Source organism: Trachemys scripta, chromosome 10 (genome assembly GCF_013100865.1).
Source record: "Trachemys scripta elegans isolate TJP31775 chromosome 10, CAS_Tse_1.0, whole genome shotgun sequence".
Classification (NCBI taxonomy): Eukaryota; Metazoa; Chordata; order Testudines; family Emydidae; genus Trachemys; species Trachemys scripta.
In genome coordinates, this window is record NC_048307.1 from 84927036 (window position 1) to 84948726 (window position 21691).

General features: G+C 62.2%; 1 protein-coding gene across 2 annotated transcripts; it reads right to left on the minus strand.

Annotated features, from left to right (window-relative positions):
- Window positions 1-633: 633 nt before the first annotated feature.
- MAN2A2 (mannosidase alpha class 2A member 2) lies at window positions 634-21304 on the minus strand (the record flags this gene model as incomplete). 2 transcript variants are annotated; one of them, XM_034784650.1, is given in 21 exon segments in its annotated part: window positions 634-1395; window positions 2020-2130; window positions 3633-3827; window positions 4708-4841; window positions 5478-5619; window positions 5925-5993; window positions 6287-6351; window positions 6497-6611; window positions 6789-6905; window positions 6979-7215; window positions 8274-8439; window positions 10333-10400; window positions 10940-11054; window positions 11198-11380; window positions 12049-12251; window positions 16984-17161; window positions 17283-17469; window positions 18222-18395; window positions 18617-18744; window positions 19026-19197; window positions 21160-21304. In XM_034784650.1, coding segments are annotated over 21 exon segments (3060 nt in total), but the record flags the coding sequence as incomplete, so codon positions are not given.
- Window positions 21305-21691: the final 387 nt, after the last annotated feature.

The window sequence follows — 21691 nt, forward strand, 5'->3', positions numbered from 1 at the left end:
TCCAACCTTCCCCCACTGCTCGGAACAGCCAGGGACAGTGGGGGGAACCACTCAGTCCTCAGTGCCCCCTGCTGGGCCAGGACTGCATGGGCCTGGGCTGGGGGGAGGGGCACTCGCTCCTAGCACCCCCTGCTGGGCGGGGGCCGGAGGGGACTCAGATGGGGGAGGGGCACTCGCGCCTAGCACCCCCTGCTGGGCGGGGGCCGGAGGGGACTCAGATGGGGGAGGGGCACTCGCTCCTAGCATCCCCTGCTGGGCGGGAGCCGGAGGGGACTCAGATGGGGGGGGGCACTCGCTCCTAGCACCCCCTGCTGGGCGGGGGCTGGAGGGGACTCAGATGGGGGAGGGGCACTTGCTCCTAGCACCCCCTGCTGGGTGGGGCTGCAGGCTTGGGGGCGGGGGCTAGAGAAGCCTCCCTCCCTGACGCTGTGGGCTAAGTCAATAGAAACTGCGGGCGCAGGAAATGAAAGGGGGGGCATCCCATCAGCTGAAGGGAAGGGGGCGGAGGCTGCCTCCTGCAGGCCCAGAACCAGCACCCCCGGCCCTGGGATCTTACCCCCCCCCCTTGGCCCGGGTCAGGGCCCTCCCCACACGCTGTAACCAGCAGCAAGAGCCACAAACAGACACAAGGCGGGAGGTGCAAACAGGCCTTTTCTTGCCTAAAAGCTCACGACAAACTCAGGGAAATTCAGTCTCCAGTTCCACAGAGCGTCCATTAGAGCCACAGCCCCCCCCCACCCCCGGCCAGTAGATTCAGCGTCCCCAGCCCGGACCCCCTCCCCCACCCCGCGGCAGGTTTCCAGTCAGTCAGACCCCTGCAGTCCAGCAGGCTCCAGCACCTGCCCGGTTACCCCCCAACATGGGGCGGGGGGACGGGGAGAGATGGGACATAGCCTGGGGGATCCGAGAAGCTGCAACCTGCCTCCTGGCCGAGCCAGCAGCATCGCACCGAGAACGCAGCGTCGGCAGTGCCAGGCTGAGCACTGGGAGCGGCCGGGGATCCGCCGCGTAGTCGGGGCCGTGCCCCAGCCCCCACGCTCGGCCATTTGCAATATTATTTAAAACGCAGATTAATAAATAATGGAGGCAGCTGCTCCTGCGAGTCCGTCTGCATCCCGTGCAGTGTCCGCCCCCAAGCCACAGCCCGGGGGAGCTCCCTGCCCCACCCCACCCAGGCAGGGGCCGTCTCCCAGCAGGACGCGGCACGGCTGGTCTGCTCCTCTCCTGGCCGCCGGGGGGCTACCCAAAGTGGATGCGGAAGGTGGCGATCTCCATGGGGTCCATGTGGATCACAGTGCTGTTGGGGGAGGCCGCGCCCAGCGGGTACATCAGTGTCAGCGAGGTGGGCTGCAGGGACCCCAGCTCCAAGCCGTGGAACAGGCTCCCAAGGGAGAACTGCAGAGAGGAGGGGGCGTGGGGTGAGGGGCTGGCACCTCAGGGTGCAGCGGGCATGGAGCCAGCACCGAAAGGCAGCCTCCCCTTGCGGGGGGTGCGAGACAGGGGCCAGGATGTGACGGAGAGCCGGTGCCCCAGGAACGCAGCCTAGCTTACCCTCAAAGCACGCTGCTCCCTCTGGCAGGTGCCCCCTCGCCACCACAACCTTCCCCCCGGCCTGCCCAGGCCTGATCCGCAGCACCAGCGTGAGGGTGGGTCAGCTGCAGGGCTGGAGCGGGGGCTGGGGGGGGGGTGTGTGNGGGGGTGTCACTGGCCGTGTCCCAGACCCACCTTGTCCCGGTGGGGGAGGGGGGTGTCACTGGCCGTGTTCCAGACCCACCTTGCCCCGGCGGGGGAGGGGGGTGTCGCTGGTCGTGCCCCAGACCCACCTTGCCCCGGCGGGGGAGGGGGGTGTCACTGGCCGTGTCCCAGACCCACCTTGCCCCGGCGGGGGAGGGGGGTGTCACTGGCCGTGTCCCAGACCCACCTTGCCCCGGCGGGGGAGGGGGGTGTCACTGGCCGTGTCCCAGACCCACCTTGCCCCGGCGGGGGAGGGGGGTGTCACTGGCCGTGTCCCAGACCCACCTTGCCCTGGCTGGTGGTGCAGTTGAAGCCCAGGTGTTTGGCCTCCAGGCCACAGTCGAAGCCCTTGCGGTGCAAGATCAGCGCCATCTCCGCCGAGGGCAGCGAGTCGTCCTGGGATGGGGAAGCAGAGACGCGTGTGGCAGCCGCAGGAAGGTACATGGATCATGGGGCTGAAACCAGGACGTTTGTGCTGCGATCTAACCCGCAGCTCAGTGTCCTGGAGACCCATTCGGATCTGCACCCTTCCGCCATTGCTGAGCTGCTGGGCCCAGCTACGCGGCTGAGCAACGAGACAGGACCCACTCCCGACACCCGGATTCAGGTCACAGCACCGCTAACACTGGGATTCCCTCCAAGACCTCTCCCCTCGGCCCCCAAGAACTCCCGTCACTCGGAGCCTTTATCTGGCACCCGGCAGAACTCGGCTGAGATGATGAGACTCAAACGTGGGGGATGGATGCCGGGTACGAGAGCTCAAAGTGCCCCAGCACCTGTCCCTTTGCGTCCCACTGCAATGGCTTGGCCTGAGTACGCCACAGGAACCAAGCCCGGTGCAGCAGGTTCGCCCACAGACTCTTTACCTCACCCCTACTTCCCTCGCTTAGCGTCCATTGTTACTTGTTTGTAACTGGGCCCCTGGGTGTTCTCCCTCTTACCTCAGCTGGCTCAGACATTCTGTCTTTTTAGCCTTCCCTTCTTTAGCACAAACATCCGGTTTTCAGCCTCATGATTCATTTACCTCCCTAATTCCACCTTCCATGAAATGAGGTGTTAATTACTCGTCAGGCAAGGGGATGGGTGTGACAAAGTGGGACTGTTCTTAATGTTTCCTCTGAATACTGTGTGGGTGCCTCAGTTTCCCCTATGCATTTCTTAAGTCTCTAGGGGGTGGGATAAAGGCCAGTGCGCATAAATCACTGACACTCTGTCTCCCTGGCAACAAACGGCCAGGGCCCTTCCCCCATGCAAGGAAATAGCTAAAGGTGAACAAAGAGATCAGGTGACCTCCTGGCCTGGGAAACAGACAAAGCCCAGAGAAGGAGGGGCTGGAGGGGGTTTCACTTTGGAGCTGGCTGGGGACTAGGAGTGAGGGCAGACGGGGATGTCTAGTTCACTAGGTCAGAATGGACCCGGCCGAGGGGTCCCGTTCGCTGGACCTACAAGCTCTGTTTTAGCCCATGTTCCTGTCATCTAATAAACCTCTGTTTTACTGGCTGGCTGAGAGTCACGTCTGACTGCGAAGTGGGGGTGCAGGACCCTCTGGCTTCCCCAGGACCCCGCCTGGGCGGACTCGCTGTGGGAAGCGCACAGAGGGGCATATGCTGAATGCTCCCAGGAGAGACCCAGGAGGTGAAGCCGTGTGAGCTTCTTGCCCTGAAAACAGTCTGCTCCGAGGGAGAGAAGGCTCCCCAAAGTCCTGACTGGCTTTGTGGGGAGCAGTTCCAGAGCATCGCCTGGGGACTCCATGACAACGGGTACAGCTGGGTACAGAGCCTGATCCCAGGCCTGCATCTGCCGGGATGATGGGAACGGACAGTCTGACCTGCCCAGGCATGGCGGTGGTGGGAGCTGTCGGGGTGCTGGGCTCGCTCCCATGGGGCCGGGGCTCTTACCTCAGCCTGCAGCGTCCGAAGGTTGAGGATGTGGAAGTCACAGGGGACGGTGGCTGAGAGGGGCCGGAAGGACCTTAGGGCCGGGGGCGCTGGCTTCTCCTGAGCAACGGGCATCGCCAGCACCTCGGCGTTCAGGTGCATGGAGGTCATGTGACTCAGCAGAGAGGGGAAGCTGATTGGACGACTGTCCTGCACCTGCAACAAGAGCAACCAACCGAGTTGAGGAGTCTGGGGCAGCCCCGCCCTGCTGCTGGTAGGTACCCCCGCCTGTTGGGCTGGTCAGACCCACCAAGAGGGTGAGGGAATTCCCCAGCAGGGATCCACATGGGGCTCCCCCCAACACCCCGATACAGGAGACCCAGGCAGCAGCAACACCCTCGGCCCAGGCAGCAGGTCATATCTGATCTGATGAGGTGGGACCCTTCCCCTCCCTGCTTTGGGGGGGAGGCCAGGACTGAGCCGTTCAGGGCCCCCACTCCACCGCAGCCAGCCCGCCCCTCGGGCCAGTACTCCATCCCATGCACAGCACACAGGCCTAATCTACCGCCATCTACTGCTCAGGCTCCCAGCTGGGCTACACACTGACCGCGGCCCCAGCTACAGTCACCAGACAGCGCGGCAGCCGGCAGGTACCTCTCCACTGCCCGTCCGGGGGCCGGAAAAGGGCCAGGCTAGGAACACGGAAGCCAGTTTGGAAAAGAAGCCGGAGCTCTGGGGGGTGACATGGGTGGGAGCAGGGGAGATGGGACGAGAACAGCGACGGTTGTAAGAGCTGTGTGGCAAAGTGCCAGCGCAGAGCCAGCCCCGCGCAGCATTCGGGGAAGCTCGGCGCCTGGCCGAGACTCAGCCCCCTCCCCCGAGCAGCACAGCACCTGCCGCCTCCACTGCAGTGCGACCACCGCTGGGGTGGGACGGCGCAACTGGTTCACAGCTGCACAGCACCGGGCTCACCACTCAACGTCTGCCCCTGGGCTCACCCCCAGCGCCCCGTGCCACAAGGGGGCTGGAGCGCCTGGGCAGCCCAGGCAGCGGGGAGCAGAATGGCGTGGCCTCCCGCTGGCAGGGACCCCCTCACCTTGTTGGCCGTGGTGCGGCGCTCCAGCAGGAGGCGGAAGCGGTTGCAGGTTCGCTTGTTGTCCTTCAGCCCCTGGCCGAGGCCACGGTTGTCATCCTGCATGAGGCGCCGGTCGAGGATCACCTCCAGCTGGCCTGTGGGGTGCAGGGAGGGGAAGGGTCCAGCAGGCCCTGAACACACCTGGGACCTTAACCCTTCCTCCCATGGAGAGGGGCCCCGACTGGGCCCCGCTGGACACAGGCTGGGGCAGCAAAGGGAAGAGGGGACATCTCTCTCCCAGAGTGCTGGGGCAATGCTTCCCGAGACACAGCAGAGCGCAGGGGCTTCCCTCGCCTGGGAGAGTCAGGGCCTCGAGTTATCAGAAAGGCAGAGCTCTGCACAACAGGCCCCTAGCGCCGCCTTGGGGCAATGGGCCAGCACTGCCTGCTGGGGAGAGCGCCCCCTGCTGAGTGCCCCACCCCACTCCCTGCAGCACAGCGCCCCCCAGGGACCAGCCCTGACTGCCCGGGGAGAGCGCCCCCTGCTGAGTGCCCCACCCCACTCCCTGCAGCCCAGCACCCCCCAGCGCCGCCCTGGGACCAGCCCTGACTGCTGGGGAGAGCGCCCCTGCCCCACTCCCTGCAGCACTGGCATTCCCTGTTCAGCTGCGACCAGCCTGGCCTTGCTTAGACTGGAGCGGTGGTGAGCGTGGGGCTCAAGGAGACGCTGCAGCCAGGCGCAGATGGTTCTAGGGCACTGCCCCTCCCCAGGGGCCCAGCAGCCCCACTCACCGCTGTGCAGGCTGGCCACCCCCAGGGCCTGGGCCGTGTGCAGGGTCAGGCGACTCTCCTTGTCCTGGATGTAGGCCATGGCTGGCATGGGGTAGAAGTTGGCCTGCAGAGGCAGCTTCTTCCGGAACCTGCGAGGCTGGATCTGGAGGAGAGGAGAGATCAGGGGATGCAGCACCGGGTTCAGCACCGCTCCGAGCTCCACCAATGCCCTGTGCCCCACCAGGGGCTCCCGGCAAGCCTGGCCCCGGGCGGGGAGAGCCCAGCGGGCGGGGGAGCGCTCTCCCTGGGGGGGCAGGGCGGGGAGAGGCCCAGGAGGTGGGGGAGGGCGCTCCCTGGGGGGGCAGGGCGGGGAGAGGCCCAGGAGGTGGGGGAGGGCGCTCCCTGGGGGGGCAGGGCGGGGAGAGGCCCAGGAGGTGGGGGAGGGCACTGCCCTGGGCTGCCGGGCACCTGGAAGCCGTTGAGATCGGTGAAGAAGGTGTCCTCGCTGGCGATGCTGGTGCTGAGGCGCAGGGCCATCTCCTTGTTGNCTGCCCTGGGGGGCAGGGCTGGGAGAGCCCAGGAGGTGGGGGAGGGCGCTGCCCTGGGGGGCAGGGCTGGGAGAGCCCAGGAGGTGGGGGAGGGCGCTGCCCTGGGGGGCAGGGCTGGGAGAGCCCAGGAGGTGGGGGAGGGCGCTGCCCTGGGGGGCAGGGCTGGGAGAGCCCAGGAGGTGGGGGAGGGCACTGCCCTGGGCTGCCGGGCACCTGGAAGCCGTTGAGATCGGTGAAGAAGGTGTCCTCGCTGGCGATGCTGGTGCTGAGGCGCAGGGCCATCTCCTTGTTGACGTGGTCGCGGATGTCCACCAGGCAGGACACATCCAGGGACAGACCCTCCACCCCTGCAAAGCAGACGGCTGAGATCACCTTGCCCGCCCCTGCCAGCTGGAATGCCAGGGACCCCAGCGCTCTGCAGGCCAACCAGAGCCCCCACCCAGCGCGCCCAGCTCCTGCGGCACAGCACAGCCCACCCTGCGCGCCCCTCACCTGGCACGTTGTAGAGCCGTACCACCTGCTGCACATGCTGGTAGTAGCTGGCCACCTCCGAGAAGAAGGGTCCCTCGGTCACCCGCACCACGGGTGGCTCCTTGGGGGCGTAGGGCTGTGAAGGGAACAAGGGCAGCCTGACACCGTGCAGCAGGCACGAGGGAGGGCAGGTGTAACAGCCTGGAACCCTCTGCCCCATCCCCTAGGTCCCACCAGCCCTCCCAAGACCCCCTCCACAGGCCTCAGTGCCCAGCTGCTCCTAGGTCTTGGGGCCCCTCCTTGTGCCCTGTACCTTGGCGTCGCCGTCTGGCAGGAAGAGGTAGGCCCCACTCTTGTCCTTGGCGCTCCTGGTGCCATAGATGAGGAACTCGCTGCTCAGCCTGTGCTCCTCCCCAGCCCGCCGGACGCTCTGCAAGGAAGCAGGCAGTGAGCGCGTGGGCACCAGACATGCTCTGCTGCCCCCCACCCGCCCCCCTGCTCACCTGCAGCAGGCCGGGGAGGCCCGAGAAACAGGCCTGCATGTGCTGGTTGTCCAGGCAGAAGTCGTTGGAGGTGGCGGGGACGACGCGCACGGGGAAGACCTCGCGCGGGCGCACGGGCAGCTCACGCCCGTGCAGGTGGAGGCGCACAGACGACGTCAGCGTCGTGTGGCTGTCGAACGACTTGTACAACTGCAGGACACTGAGGCCCAGTGCTGGCAGCCGGGTCATGATGGACACCTGCCAATCAGAGGGGAGATGTGAGTGGGACCCCTGCCCCCAAGCCCTGCCCAGCTCAGCCCTGAGCCATGGAAACGGCCCTCAGCTGGGCGAGCGGGTATGACGAAGTGGGAATGTTCGTAATGTTTTGTCTGATGCTGTGTGTGTGTGTGGCTCAATTCCCCCACGTGTCACTCAAATGCCTAGGTGGTGGGACAGGGTGTGTGATCCTTGCAGACTACCTGGGCACAGACAATGCCTGACGCTCTGTGGCCCTGCCAGAGCCCATCCTCGGCAAGAATCAGCCAGAGGTGTTGGAGAAGGAAGCGAGAGGCGGAGACCAGGTGATCTGTTTGCCCCAGAAAGAGATAAAGGCCAGAGGAGGGGCTAGGCTGGGCTGCTGGTCCGTCTGCAGCTGGGAGACTGAAGAGGGGAGAGCCCAGGGTTCTGGGCTTGGGATCCCCCCACCCCATGATGGACTTTGCTGAATGTTCCTAATTTCTATGCTAACAGGATCTGTTCTATGCTGTGTTCCCCACGACTAATAAACCTTCTGTTTTCTGTGCTGGCTGAGAGTCACTGCTGAGTGCAGAGTTGGGGTGCAGGGCCCCTTTGGGGCCATGTAAGAGTTCCCCAGGTGAACTCACTGTGGGGAGCTCACAGCATGAAGTGGGTGCTGAATGCTCTGAGGTCAGACCCAGGAGGCGCTAAAGCCAAGGAGGTTTGCCCTAGTGACTGTGTGCCCTGAGAGGAGACACACGGCACTGGAGTCCGGTCTGATTTCATCCAGAGCAGCAGGCCCAGGGCACCGCCAGGGAGAGCTCAGCATCCGCACCGGGCGTGGAGGGGACCTGCCCAAGCCAGGGTGGGCGGGGCTGTGTGTGCCAGGGGGTGGAGGAGAGGCCTGTGGGGCTGCTGAGGGGGGCTATGGGGGTGGATGAGGGAGCTGGGGGTGTACAGAGTGAGGTGTGCACACTGGGGGTGGGGACTGCTGCCAAGGGCGCTGTGTGCCTGGTAGGTTTTGCCCGGCTCAGGGCGTCCGCAATGAGGTGGGGTGAGGCCACAGCCCCCTCTCGTACCTGGTAGACATCAGGCACCATATCCGTGGCTGAGCTCCACTGGGCGCTGAGCTGGACGGCCAGGGGCTGCCCCTCCTCGGAGAGCACACGGACACGCGGGGAGCTCACCAGCAGTGAGACGACACTGAGCCGCTCCTGCTCCAGCGGGTTAAACAGCACCACGAACCTGCATGGGGACAGCACTCAGCCACATGATGTCCCTGATCCCCGACAGCCCCCCACGGACCCCAGCCCCTGATCCCTGACAGCCCCCACAGACCCCAGCCCCTGATCCCCGACAGCCCCCAGCCCCCCACGGACCCCAGCCCCTGATCCTCGACAGCCCCCAGTCCCCCCATGGCCCCCAGCCCCGACAGCCCCCAACAGCCCCCAGCCCCTGATCCTCGACAGCCCGCAGCCCCCCACGGACCCCAGTCCCTGATGGCACCCAGCCCTCGATCGCCCCCAACCACCCCAAGCCCCCTATCCCCGATGGCCCCTGTGATGTTATTGACATGAACTGTGACCATATAGATCATTGTTGCAACCAAGGTCCTGTAGTGGCACCAAATCTTGTATAAAGGGGGTCAAATGAGGTGTCTAAGACAAGGTTATGGTTTGCTGGTTATGATTATGCTGTCTATATGTGTGTATCATTTTGTAGTTGAAGTTATGAATATTGGCTCTGTACTTGTATCTCAATGTCTTTTGAGTCTAAGTAGCCTCAGTGAAGCATTTGGTCAGCTTCTTGAGAAAGGAATTTGCAGATTAAGTGCCCAGTCAAGAAACACTTAACTGACAGTGGACTTTGGGAGACGCCAATCCACATCTGAGCTTTCCTGGGAAAGTTCAAACTAACATGTAAACAATGGCGTTGGCCTCCAAACTGAGTCATGCATGAACATCAAAGAGTCCTGTGGCACCTTATAGACTAACAGACGCTTTTGTGGGTGAATACCCACTTCGTCAAGCTTATGCTCCAATACATCTGTTAGTCTATAAGGTGCCACAGGACCCTCTGTTGCTTTTTACAGATCCAGACTAACACGGCTACCCCTCTGATATTTGATGCATGAACATGTGACTTGCCCGTGTGACTCCGAACTCCATCTTGCTGCTGTGATGTTCCACAGTAAGAACAAAGGGGTGTCCTTCCACAGGGCAGAGAATATAAAAGGCCCTGGAAACCCCTCCATTTTGTCTTCAATCCTGCTTCTGACCTCTGGAGGAACCTTGCTACAAACTGAAGCTCTGAACAAAGGACTGAATGACTCATCCCAGGTGGGGATGTTCCAGAGACTTGATTTGAACCTGCAGTTTATTCCATCACTGCTACAAGCCTGAACCAAGAACTTTGCCATCACTGTATGGAATTGATTCGTTTAACCAATTCTAGCTCTCATCTATATTTTTTCCTTTTATGAATAAACCTTTAGATTTTAGATTCTGAAGGATTGGCAACAGCGTGATTTGTGGGTAAGATCTGATTTGTATATTGACCTGGGTCTGGCGCTTGGTCCTTTGGGATGGAGAGAACCTTTTTCTTTTACTGGGGTATTGGTTTTCATAACCATTTGTCCCCATAACGAGTGGCACTGGTGGTGATACTGGGAAACTGGAGTGTCTGAGGGAATTGCTTGTGTGGCTTGTGGTTCGCCAGTGGGGTGAGACCGAAATCCTCTGTTGGGCTGGTTCGGTGCCTTAATGGTAAAGGACCCCCAGCCTTGGGCTGGGACTGCCCTGCTCTGAGCAATCTGTCCTGAACTGACACTCTCAGAAGTGTCCCACCAAAGAAACTGCATTATTACAGCCCCCAACGGCCCCCAGCCCCTGATGGTCCTCAAACTCCGCTGGCCCCCGACACCCAGGACAGAGTGAACACAGGGAGGGACCCGTCCCTCCAGCCAGGCCCTGCCCCAGCCTGGAGCAAGGCTGTCCAGGCCCTGGGCAGTTCCTCCAGCTAGGCCCTGCCCCAGCCCGGAGCGGGGGTGTCCAGGCCCTGGGCAGTTCCTCCAGCCAGGCCCTGCCCCAGCCCGGAGCAAGGTGTGCACACCCTGGGCAGGGGCCAGGCAGCTCCTACCTGGGCGATGTGTCCAACTTGATGACGGTTTTCTCAGGCAGCGAGTCCTGGTTGAGGCGCATGTCGTCCTAGCAGAGAGGAGCTGAGTCAGCACCGTAATGCTCCCAGGAGAGCACCCCCAGCCCCCGCCAGCCCAAGGACCGCTCTAGGCAGAAAGGCAAAGATAGGGAGTGGGGCAGGTCCCCACCGTGCAAAGGGGCAGCAGAGAGCCGCTCCTGGGGAGCGCCCTGATGGTGGGGGTCGCCCCCCGAATGCAGGCAGGGGCAGGGCAGTAGAGACGAGGGCTGGGGTTAGGGCTGGAGTCTGGATCAAAGCAGGGAGATTGGGGTCAAGGATGTGACTGGGACTGAAGTCAGGGCAGCGGGGCCGGGCTGGGGTCAGGGCAGGGGGGCTGGACCCGGGTCAGGACAGTGGGGCCAGGGCCGGACCAGGTTCAGGGCAGCGGGGCTGAGCCGGGGTCAGGGCAGCGGGGCTGGAGCCGGGATCAGGGTCAGGGCAGCGGGGCCGGGGCCAGGCCGGGGTCAGGGTAGCGGGGCCAGGCTGGGGTCAGGGCAGGGGGGCTGGGCCGGGGTCAGGGCAGTGAGGCCAAGGTCAGGGCCGGGCTCACCGTGCCAAGGAAGGGTCCTGTGGGGTCGTAGCGATAGGCCTCCTTGTCGCCCAGCACTAGGTAGTGCGCGGCGTTGCTGATGACGCGTTTCAGGTTCACCAGGGAGTGGAGCAATCTGGGCAGCCGGGCCGGAGCCGTGAGGGAAAGGCAGAGAGAGAATCAGTGTCACCGCTCCCCCGCAGCCTCTCCCCCACAGGGATCCCCCGGCAGGGTTCACCCACCCGGCTCCCCAGCCATTCCTGAGGCTCAGGGCCGTACCTCACACCGTAATCCACCACGACGGCCTCTTTGGCGGTGCCCGTGATGGCGTCGTGGTGCTGGAAGAGCCCCAGGGCACGCCGGGCCTCGGTCAGCAGGGCGTAATCCGAGAGCGGGTATCTGCTGTCCATGCCAGCGTGCCGGGCGTGACTCAGCGCCAGGCTGTACAGGATCTCTGCCCCCCTGGGCCAGACACAGACCCATTAGCCACAGCTCCTCCCCACGCACACCCCTCGCCCTGCACCCGAACCCCCTCGCCCTGCGCCCGAACCCCCTCGCCCTGCCCCCAAATATTCCTTCGCCCTGCCCCCGCATCCCTCTCACCCCGCACCTGAATCACCTCACCCTGCCCCCAAATATCCCTTCGCCCTGCCCCTGCATCCCTCTCACCCCGCACCTGAATCCCCTCGCCCTGCCCCCAAATATCCCTTCGCCCTGCCCCCGCATCCCTCTCACCCCGCACCCGAATCCCCTCGCCCTGCCCCCAAATATCTCCTCGCCCCACCCCCCCATCCACCCTCATCCTGCTCCCGAAGCCCCTCGTCCTGCCCCCGAATATCCCTGCGCCCTGAATCTCCCCTCGCCCTGTCCCCGAATCCCACCTCGCCCTGTGCCCAAATTCCCCCTTGCCCTGCCCCTGAATCTTGGCCCCCTGAATCCGCCTTGTGCCCTGAATCTCCCCTCCCCTGAAATCCCTCTGGCTGCGTGCCCTGAGTCCCAGCCCACCAAGCTCCTGCCCCCATCTGCCCCATCCCCAAACCTATCACTGACTGCACTCAGCTCCTTCCACCCAGCCCCCTGCCCTAGCCCCAGCCCCCCACTCCCGCCCGTTCCCAGCCCCACACCCTCACCGGAGATGGGCCTCCAGCACGCGGTCCAGGCTCTTGTAGAAGGGCCGGGAGGTGTAGTAGCCCGTCCAGTAGTGGTCCTCCCGGTCCGCGTAAGAGAAGAAGTCCCCGCTCAGCACGGGGAAGCCAGGTGGCTTCATTCCAGGGACGATCCCGGTCCTCTTGGAGAGAGCGTCAAAGTAATCGGAGAGGGTCCCGAACTGCGCCTGCAGGGAGAGCGTGGCCCCGTGCCGCCCATGAGCCAGGTGGGCCCCCGGTGCCAAGGAGAGGGTGGGTGGAACCCCCCCCCACTCCGGGACGGCCAGGAGCTGGGAATGGGCGACAGGGGATGGATCACTCGATAACTGCCCTGTTCTGTTCATTCCCCTGAAGTACCTGGCATCGGCCACTGTCAGCAAACAGGACACAGGGCTGGATGGATACCTGGCCGTTCCTATGACTGCAGCCAGCCGAGGCCCCAGGACAGTAACAAACCAACAAAGCACCTGGAAAGCAGGTACACTGGCAAGGCCGGAGTTCTGCCAGCTGCACTGTGTGTGGGGGTCCCCCATGTCTCCCCCATCCCACAGGGGGTGGGCGGGGCTCAGCATACACCTCCTGGAATCCCACAGGCGTGGGCAGGGCCGGCTTTAGGAAGTGCGGGGCCCGATTCAAACAGTTTTGACGGGGCCCCGGCAGGGATGACTGAAAAAAAAAACGTAAAAAAAACACATGGGGCTTGTACTCACCGGGCGGCACTCCCAGTCTTCGGCGGTGGGTCCTTCACTCGCTCCGGGTCTTTGGTGGCACTGAAGGACCTGCCACCGAAGTGCTGCCGAAGACCCAGAGCGAGTGAAGGACCCGCCGCTGAAGTGCCACCAAAGACCCGGAGCGCTGCCGGGTGAGTAAAAATTAACAAAGAGCCTCTAGCCAGGGAAGGGATTCTCGACCACTTGCCCCCACCCCGGCGGCCCTGCCACTGGGCGCGGGGCCCTCTTAGGCGCGGGGCCCGATTCGGGGGAATTGGTGGAATTGGCCTAAAGCCGGCCCTGGGCGTGGGCGGGGCTTGTTGTAATAAATCATAGACTCATTGAAGATCAGGGTTGGAAGGGACCTCAGGAGGTCATCGAGTCCCACCCGCTGCTCAAAGCAGGGCCAACCCCAAACTGCGCCTACAAACGGACTCACTTGTGAGACTAGCTGTGGGAAGTGGCTAGAGGCTGCTCCGGGGTCCCCGTAAACCTGCAGTCAGGCTGTGCTGGGGAGGAGGGAGCCGGACGGCAGCCAGCCTGCGCTAGTGCAACCCAACCGGCCTCCCGCCAGAAGCCCAGGCCCAGTCAGTGTGAGACGCAGGGAACCAGAGCCAGGGTGTGGCAATGAGGCCCCGCCAGTGGGCAAGAGGGGAGGCCGGGCCTTGCACCCGCACCCCTTGGTCCCAGAGAAGAGGGAGGGCTGGCTACTGGAGGGAACTGCTGATTGAAAGGAGGGGCAGGGCGAGCTTCACCGTCCGGCCCCCAAGACGTGCTGTGCCGTCATTTGGCTTCCATCACCCTGAGCCTGGGAGATGTCCTGACCGGGCCAGGCCAAGACAAGGCCATGCCCACCGGCTCCAGCTCCATGCCAACCACTGCCTGGCATGGCAGACTTTGTCACCCCTCCCGTGTGCCCTTCTCCTTCCCCACCGTATTCCTTCTCTTCCTGCCCCTCAAACGGGTCTGGCTTTGCCGGCCAAGCTGTGTGTCCTGCCGCCCTGCCGTGAGCCTGGGAGCAGCCGGAGGCATGGCCTGCCAGCTCAACGCTGGGACGCGTTTGCCAGGTCTCGGCATGGCTGCGTGCTGGGCCTGTTTCTCCAGCAGGGAGGCTGCATGAGTGAGCTGGCACTGGAGCCAGAGGCTCCGTTTCTGGGCTGGGCTGGACTTTCCTCTCCCCAGCTGTGTGGCTGGTTTGGCCTTCTAGGAAACGGGCCCGGAAAACTATAGCACAGCCACCGCTCCAGCCCAGCTCAGCCAAGGCCCACTCCCGGAGGGGCCCCGGACAGCCTGGAGAGCGCTGGCGGCTGTCAGACACAGGGCTTGCCTTCCGAAGAAGGTCAAGGAAAGTGTGGGCCCCTTACGGAATGGGGGAGGCAACCCAGTGACAGAAGATGTGGAAAAAGCTAATGTACTCATTGCTTTTTTTGCCTCTCTCTTCACGAACAAGGTCAGCTCCCAGACCACTGCACTGGGCAGCACAGTATGGGGAGAAGGTGACCAGCCCTCTGTGGAGAAAGAAGTGGTTCGGGACTATTTAGAAAAGCTGGACAAGCACAAGTGCATGGGGCCGGATGCGCTGCATCCGAGGGTGCTAAAGGAGTTGGCGGATGTGATTGCAGAGCCATTGGCCATTATCTTTGAAAACTCATGGCGATCGGGGGAGGTCCCGGATGACTGGAAAAAGGCTAATGTAGTGCCCATCTTTAAAAAAGGGAAGAAGGAGGATCCGGGGAACTACAGGCCAGTCAGCCTCACCTCAGTCCCTGGAAAAATCATGGAGCAGGTCCTCAAGGAATCAATTCTGAAGCACTTAGAGGAGAGGAAAGTGATCAGGAACAGTCAGCATGGATTCACGAAGGGCAAGTCATGCCTGACTAACCTAATTGCTTTTAGGAGGAGATAACTGGGTCTGTGGATGAGGGGAAAGCAGTGGATGTTATTCCTTGACTTTAGCAAAGCTTTTGATACGGTCTCCCACAGTATTCTTACCAGCAAGTTAAAGAAGTATGGGCTGGATGAATGGACTATAAGGTGGATAGAAAGCTGGCTAGATCTAGAGCATCGCCCGGGCTCAACGGGTAGCGATTAATGGCTCCATGTCTAGTTGGCAGCCGGTATCAAGCGGAGTGCCCCAAGGGTCGGTCCTGGGAATGGTTTTGTTTAATATCTTCATTAATGATCTGGAGGATGGCGTGGACTGCACCCTCAGCAAGTTTGCAGATGACACTAAACTGGGAGGAGTGCTAGATACGCTGGAAGGTAGGGATAGGATACAGAGGGACCTAGACAAAATAGAGGATTGGGCCAAAAGAAATCTGATGAGGTTCAACAAGGACAAGTGCAGAGTCCTGCACTTAAGACGGAAGAATCCCATGCACTGTTACAGACTAGGGACCGAGTGGCTAGGCAGCAGTTCTGCAGAAAAGGACGTAGAGATTGCAGTGGACGAGAAGCGGGATATGAATCAACAGTGTGTCCTTGTTGCCAAGAAGATTAACGGCATTTTGGGCTGTATAAGTAGGGGCATTGCCAGCAGACCGAGGGACATGATCATTCCCCTCTATTCGACATTGGTGAGGCCTCATCTGGAGTACTGTGTCCAGTTTTGGGCCCCACACTACAAGAAGGATGTGGAAAAATTGGAAAGAGTCCAGCGGAGGGCAACAAAAATGATTAGGGGGCTGGAGCACATGACTTATGAGGAGAGGCTGAGGGAACTGCGATTGTTTAGTCTGCAGAAGAGAAGAATGAGGGGGGATTTGATAGCTGCTTTCAACTACCTGAAAGGGGGTTCCAAAGAGGATGGATCTAGACTGTTCTCAGTGGTGGCAGACGACAGAACAAGGAGTAATGGTCTCAAGTTGCAGTGGGGGAGGGTTAGGTTGGATATTAGGAAACACTATTTCACTAGGAGGGTGGTGAAGCACTGGAATGGGTTATCTAGGGAGGTGGTGGAATCTCCTTCCTTAGAGTTTTTTAAGGCCCAGCTTGACAAAGCCCTGGCTGGGATGATTTAGTTGGGGTTGGTCCTGCTTTGAGCAGGGGGTTGGACTAGATGACCTCCTGAGGTCTCTTCCAACCCTGATATTCTGTGATTCTGAAGCCACGCAGCGCCAGCACTGGGCACTACGGACGCTGCTCCAGGGAACACTTCCCATCGCAAATGCTTTGACGGGTTTTCCTTCTTCCTGCACCTTTGGTAGAATGGGCCAGGCCATTCAGTGGGGTGCGTGCCTGGCACTGAGCGGGCAGAGGGCTCTCTAGGCCAAACTCCAGGCCTCCTTTAACCCTGTTTCATGGGACAGTGACAGGGTCGTGTTAGCACCTGTGACTCTTTGGGCCCTGTGACGAAGTGGAACTGTTCTTGTTTCCTCTGACTACTGTGTGGGTGCCTCAGTTTCCCCTATGCATTTCATAGTCACCAGTGTGCATAAATGGCTGACACTCTGTCTCCCTGGCAACAAATGGCTGGGGCCCTTCCCCACTGCAAGGGAATAGCTAAAGGTGAACAAAGAGATCAGGTGACCTCCTGGCCCGGGAAAGACACAAAGGCCAGAAAGGAGGGGCTGGAGGGGGTTTCAGTTTGGAGCTGGCTGGGGAAAGGAATTGAAGGCAGACGTGGGTGTCTGGCTCGCTGGGCCCCAGAATGGACCCGCTGAGGGGTCCTGTTCTTTGTACCTACAAGCTCTGTTTTAGACCGTGTTCCTGTCATCTAATAAACCTCTGTTTTACTGGCTCGCTGAGAGTCACATCTGACTGCGAAGTGAGGGTGCAGGACCCTCTGGCTTCCCCAGGACCCCGCCTGGGCGGACTCGCACAGAGGGGCATATGCTGAATGCTCCAAGGTCAGACCCAGGAAGGTGAAGCCGTGTGAGTTTCTTGCCCTGAAGACAGTCTGCTCCGAGGGAGAGGAGGCTCCCCAAAGTCCTGACTGGCTTTGTGGGGAGCAGTTCCAGAGCATCGCCCGGGGACTCCGTGACAGGCCCATATATTCCATCAAGACTAATATAACTCCCTGCACCCCCTGGTATCCTCCAGGGGGTGGGGCTCCACCTGCACACCCCCGGAATCCCCCAGATGGTGGGGCATCCTCCAGATGGCAGGGCTCTCCCCTCATTCCCCCGACATCCCCCAGGGAGTGGGTGGGGCTCTCCTGGCCCCCCCAGCACGTCCCAGCTGCAGCCCCTTTGGGAGTCTGGTGCAGTACCTGAACGTGCAGGCTGGGGTGGGCGTTGAGGAAGTCGAAGAGGCGCTGGTAGTTGAGGAACTGGGCGTCCCACTCCTGGGGCTTGTCGTAGCGGAAGTCGTCTCCCAGAGGCACCAGCAGCACCTTGCTGAGGAACAGCTTGGACTTCTTGCGGTACTGGTCCAGCAAGAGGTGTGCCCTGTGGCAGAACAAGGCGAGAGGCCTCAGGGGGCAGGGCCAGCGGGCGCAGGCAGCGCGCCCCAGAGCCAGCCAGGAAGGCTCAGCCTCTGGGGCCGAGTGGCGGGACGCAGCTCACTCACCGTTCGGCCACATTGGCCTCGGTGATGGCTCTGGGCGGCACCTTCCATGGACAGTTGATCCTGCCCCCAGGCAGGCGCTTGAAGTCAAACTGGCAGCAGATCTTGGGGTCAGGGCCGCAGGTGTGGGGCACGTCGTAGCTGTAGAAGGGCATCATGTGGCAGAAGATATCAGTGCTGGAGTCTGGGTCTGCAGAGAAGCAGACAGCTGAGTCGGAGTACCCACCCCACGCGCTGTCTGCCTGTGCTTGGCTGTCACAGCTGAGCAGGCAGCCGCCGTGCCAGCCGGGCAGCACCAGGGCACTCCTAGGGAAGGCAGCGCCCACGGCAGGGGTGGGCCTGGCCCCAGGTTAGCGGGACGGGAAGCAGCCAAGGGGGAGGGGAGGAGAGACTGTGGCAGACCAGCAGCTGCTGGGGCACAGGGCTGCCCGCTGACCACTAAGGCACTGGCTAGCGAGAGTCAGGGCAGAACAGGCGGGCAGCCAGCGTGCCGTGCCCCCCAGACCCCACCCATGGGAGTTTGGGGGGGGGAAGAGAGCCCCCAGCCCAGCCAAGAGCCAGGAGGGGGAGCCCTGCTTCAAGTGCCACCAGAGGCAGGAACGGTGGCAGCGGGGCCACAGCCCAGGGAAGGGGAGCCCAGCTTGCCTGCACTCCAGCTCCAGCAGCCCCGGGCCGGGGCAGGACAGGGCAGCCACACCCGAAGGACGCTGGGACCCAGCCGCACACGGGACGGGAGCAGCGGGGGCCTGGAAGGGCAGGCTCGGCTTAGCGCCACAGGCCCCAGAGTCTCTCAGGAACTGGGACAGCCGGGAAGGGACTGCTCCTCGGTCAGGCGGCCGCATGTGGGCAGGGATCACTGCGCCGCCAGGAAAGAGGGCAGCAGCCGTCACTCCACCCCCAGCTCCAGGCACCCCTCACCCCACCTCTGGTCCAGGTCCTCACCCCAGGTCTGTCTCCACATGAACTCCAGGCTGTGGGTGGCAGCGAAGTGCTTCTTGATGGCGTAGTGCACCCTCTGGATCAGCATGCTGGTCAGGTTGGCGCGTCTCAGCAGGTAGGGCATGGTGGCGCTGTGCCCAAAGGGGTCGACGGCCCAGCCGGACCGCGGGGTCACACCTGAAGGGGGTCGCCACACAGACTCATTAGGGCAGGTTGCGCCCCGAAGGCACCAAGCACGGCTGGGTGGCGCGGGTCTGGCACCCCCTCTGTAAGGGCGCAGCCCCAGGCGTGGGCAGTACACCCAGCCCCACAGCCCCCTGGCCACGGTCCCAGCCGTGAGCAGACAAGGGCAGGGCAGGTCTCCACTGCCGCCCCCACCCCCAGCCCCCGTCACTCACCGATGTTCTTCTCCAGCCACTGGTGCCCCTCGATCAGCTGGTCGATCATGGCGAAGTAGTGGGAATTGGCCTCGTCGGGCATCACCCAGCCGCCCGTCACCATCTCCAGCTGCCCACTGCCAACCAGCCTGCCGGGGGCACCAGAGAGTCAGGGGCAGAGAGATGGCCCATGGCCAACACCCCCACCCCACAGCCAGCGCCCCCCCCCCCCCCACCCCCAGCACCCCCACCCCACAGCCAGTGGTCCCAACCCACAGCACCTCCTGCAGGCTCACCCAACAGCCAGTGCCCCATCCCACGCCCAGTGCCCCCGCCCCACGGCCAGCACTCCCGTATCTCCATTGGGTGCCCAGGCTGGGGAGAGCGGGCACTGTCCCTGCCCACGGAGCGCAGGCTGTTGCCCCCATACCTGCGCACCGCCGCACGTTTCTGGGTGCTGATGTTGTCCCACCACTTGGAGAAGAAGGAGATCTCGGACCAGATGAAGCGGCGGCGCGGGTCCTCCTGCAGCTTCAGCACCATGCTGTTCAGGATGTGCTGCGTCTGGTCTGCGTAGTACTTCTCAAAGGTCTTGATCCAGCCTGTGCAACAAGCACAGGGCAGGGACTGAGTGCGGAGCCCTGCCTGGGGGGCTACGTTCCCTCTAAGCTGCATGGCCACGCAGCAGCCTGTTAAGTGCCACGCTGGCACTCCAGGCTGCAGCAGGGAGAGATTCCTCTCCCTCAGCCCCAGGCCCAACCCAGCCTGGCACGGACCTGCCGCGGCTAGGGGAGGGACACCCCTCTCCCTGGTCCTGTGACACTCTGTACCTTGGGGGAACACCCAGCACCCCCATGTTCATCCTTATAATATGATTGTGTGGGATCCAATGCAAAGTTTGTCATGTCGGGTGTCTTCGGAAGGCTCATGGTGCACTGAGCATTGTTGTTACAGTGATGTTATAGGTTATAATTTCCTGTATATAGTTATGAGGCTGGAAATGTGTCTTCATGGCTTAAAACAAGCCCAGGCAAAACTCTCGAGGAGCAGAGGGGCAGTTCACACCTCATCAGGGCATGGATGGGACAAACCCAGCCCAGCCTCACAGGAACAAAGGACACTGGCCTAGGCAGCAACAAAGGGTCTGTTGGCCTCTCAAGTGAGTCAACCCCTTCCCTTGGTCAGTTTGGGACTACGATGAGGTCATGCTCACCTGACTCGGGGGGGGGGGGGGGGGGGGAAAAGCCAAGAGGGAAGAAAGGACATGATAAAAGGGAGAGACGTTTGCCATGCTCACTCTCTCTTCCACCTACACCTATAGGCACCCCCACCAAGCGACTGAAGCGCTGATCAAAGGGGAGAGCCTGGCTGAAGGGCAACCAGCCAGCCTGTGGTGAGAAGCATCTAAGTTTGTAAGGGCTCTGAAAGTGTTAGGATCAGCTTAGAATGTGCTTTGCTTTTATTTCATTTGACCAAATCTGACTTGTTATGCTTTGATTTGTAATCTCTTAAAATCTATCTTTGTAGTTAATAAATGTGTTGGTTTATTCTACCTGAAGCAGTGCGTTTGGTTTGAAGCATGTCAGAGACTCCCCTTGGGATAACAAGCCTGGTACCTACCAATTTCTTTGTTAAATTGATGAACTCATATAAGCTTGCAGCGTCCGGTGGGCATAACTGGACACTGCAAGACGGAGGTTCCTAGGGTTGTGTCTAGGACCGGAGATATTGGCTAGTGTCATTCGATTGCACAATCCAAGCAGCGGCTGGCCAGAAGTGCTCACTCACATGCTGGGAGCAGCTTACACGCCAGAGGCTGTGTGTGACCAGCCCAGGAGTGGGGTTCTCACAGCAGAGCAGGGTGAGGCTGGCTCCCAGAGAGGAGGATTGGAGTGACCGAGCAGATCACGGTCCGGATAACACCAGGGGAACGTCACAGTGGCGTAGAGAAGCTCCTCTCCCGGACCCAGCCTGGCCTGGCCCAGACCTGCAGCGGCTGGGGGAGAGATCTCCCCCGCCCCAGCCCAGGTGCTGCTGCGGGAGCTGAGGGGAGTCCTCTCTCCCCACTGCAGCCCCGGGGAACCCTGCACCCCAAACCCCTCATCCCCAACCCCATCCAGAGCCCGCACCCCAGCCCTGAGTCCCCTCTTGCACCCCAAACCCATCATCCCAGGCCCCACCCCAGAGCCCACATCCCCAGCTGGAGCCCTCCACCCTGCACCCCAACCACCTGCCCCAGCCCTGAGCTCCCTCCCACACTCTGAACCTCTCAGCCCCAGCCCCAGCCCCATCATTTGAATTTAGTTATGTGCACCAATATGGAGGTGATGTGTCACACAACACCTCCATATAGGTGAACAAAACAAAATTAATTCTGCACATGGGTTGGAAAAATTAGAGGGACACTGCTGAGAAGCCAAAGGGCCGTGTCTGGGATCCTCCCTCCCTGGGGCCTGGTGGCCGTGCCTGGGACCCTTCGCCAGGGGATCCCCACAGCTCAGCCTAGGGCATTAAGCCCAGGGCCAGGCTCCAAGGCCCCCGCCTGCTCCATGGGCCCCACTCACCTGGGTCATTATGGGAGTGTGGCACCACGAACACCTGCAGGGGCTCCGTGTCCCATTCATGGGGCTCGTAGGTGATGTCAAAGCCCTGCTTCCACACGCCACCGTCCTGGTTATCAAAGGGCAGCACCGAGGCCACGGCCAGCATCTGCCAGCCCAGGGACCATGCTCAGTGGGAGCTGCCAACCTGGGGCCGTCAGTCCCACCGGGACACGAGCCTCAGACCCAGACCCTGGCACCGGGCCCCCTGGACACCAGTCTCAGCCCCAGTCCCCTCTGACCCCCCTGCCCTTCACCCCCCCTCTAATTTCCCTGCGATTCACCCCCCACAGGCGACTCCCCCTCTGAACCCCCAGCCCCGTGCAGGCGGCTCCCCCTCTGACCCCTCCAGCCCCTCGGCCTCCCTGTAGGCGGCTCTCCCTCGGCCCCCCCAGCCCCTCGGCCCCCCTGTAGGCGGCTCTCCCTCCGACCCCCCAGCCCCTGGGCACCCCTCAGACAGCTCCCCCTCTCACTCCTCCATCCCCTCGGCCCCCCT